We start from the raw sequence: 923 nt of genomic DNA, 5'->3' as shown, positions 1-923 counted from the left end.
CCCCCCCCCCCCCCCCAAAAAACAAAAAAAACACAGCGAGTTAATTCAGAACTTAAAAGCATGCTTTTAGAATGTGCATTAGAATATGTGTATTAATGTCATTGTATGAATTCCACTTCAAAAAGTATTATGCATAAATTAATACATAATCATCACATCATTGACCCAGGCCACAAGGAGCAGAGAATCTTACCAAATATCATCATGTTAGACACTATTGTTTTTCATTTAGCTACTGGACAGGAAACAAGCTCACCTGAGCTTGGGAACAGAATGACCTGTGAGGACTCCTGATGGTGTCTTCTTTCCACTCTTGTCTCCCTAGTCATTCGTGAAGCTACATGATGCACAACTTTGTCCACTGCTTGCTGTGTTGGTAGCTGCAGCACTGGCAGAGGAGGCTCATCCATTCCCAAACCTTCAAGGATCCGTCTTTTCAGCCAGCCAAGCACCATGTCATGCGGTAATTCATCTCCTTGGCAGGCCAGGACCAGTGGAGGTGGCAACAAAGCCCACAGCATCAGGGCACAAGCAAATGAAGACAAACAGCTGGTCGAGCTAAACATCATCAAAACTCAACAGAGGTTAAAATCAGATGTCGAAAAAATGTCAAGCTCAAAAACAAAAAGTGATTTGTATAGAAGGTTTTCAAAGATATATACAGCAAGTTATCAAAGAAATCTATAAACACTTTTTGATTCACTATTTCATGTGAGAGCTCGAATCAAACTCAGCTTAAGTGTCTTCTCTCTTGCAGATCTGTCTGGCAGAAAAAGTCTGTGACTTTTTTGTTACACTCCAGCAAATGGCAACTATTGTTTGGGTTCATGCTATCACAGTGTGGATGGGACAAAACAGCTTTTGAGATTAAAATCCTTTGAGACCGTTTCTTTCCCTGTTCTCTTGTCCTTGGAGGGAATTGA

General features: G+C 41.2%; 1 protein-coding gene across 1 annotated transcript in view; it reads right to left on the bottom strand.

Moving 5' to 3' along the window:
- Positions 1-668, bottom strand: part of LOC107694906 (inhibin alpha chain-like) — a 2,524-nt gene extending 1,856 nt beyond the window's left edge. The window contains exon 1 of the mRNA XM_016494619.1: positions 257-668. Within this exon, the coding sequence (XP_016350105.1) occupies positions 257-569 (313 nt within the window). The 5' untranslated portion in view covers positions 570-668. The remainder of the gene's footprint in view (positions 1-256) is intronic.
- Between the last annotated feature and the right edge of the window lie 255 nt (positions 669-923).

This window comes from Sinocyclocheilus anshuiensis, unplaced genomic scaffold (genome assembly GCF_001515605.1).
Source record: "Sinocyclocheilus anshuiensis isolate Anshui unplaced genomic scaffold, SAMN03320099.WGS_v1.1 scaffold3199, whole genome shotgun sequence".
NCBI classification, from domain to species: Eukaryota; Metazoa; Chordata; class Actinopteri; order Cypriniformes; family Cyprinidae; genus Sinocyclocheilus; species Sinocyclocheilus anshuiensis.
The sequence above is the reverse complement of the archived record's forward strand: the minus strand, read 5'-3'. Positions and strand labels throughout refer to the sequence as shown.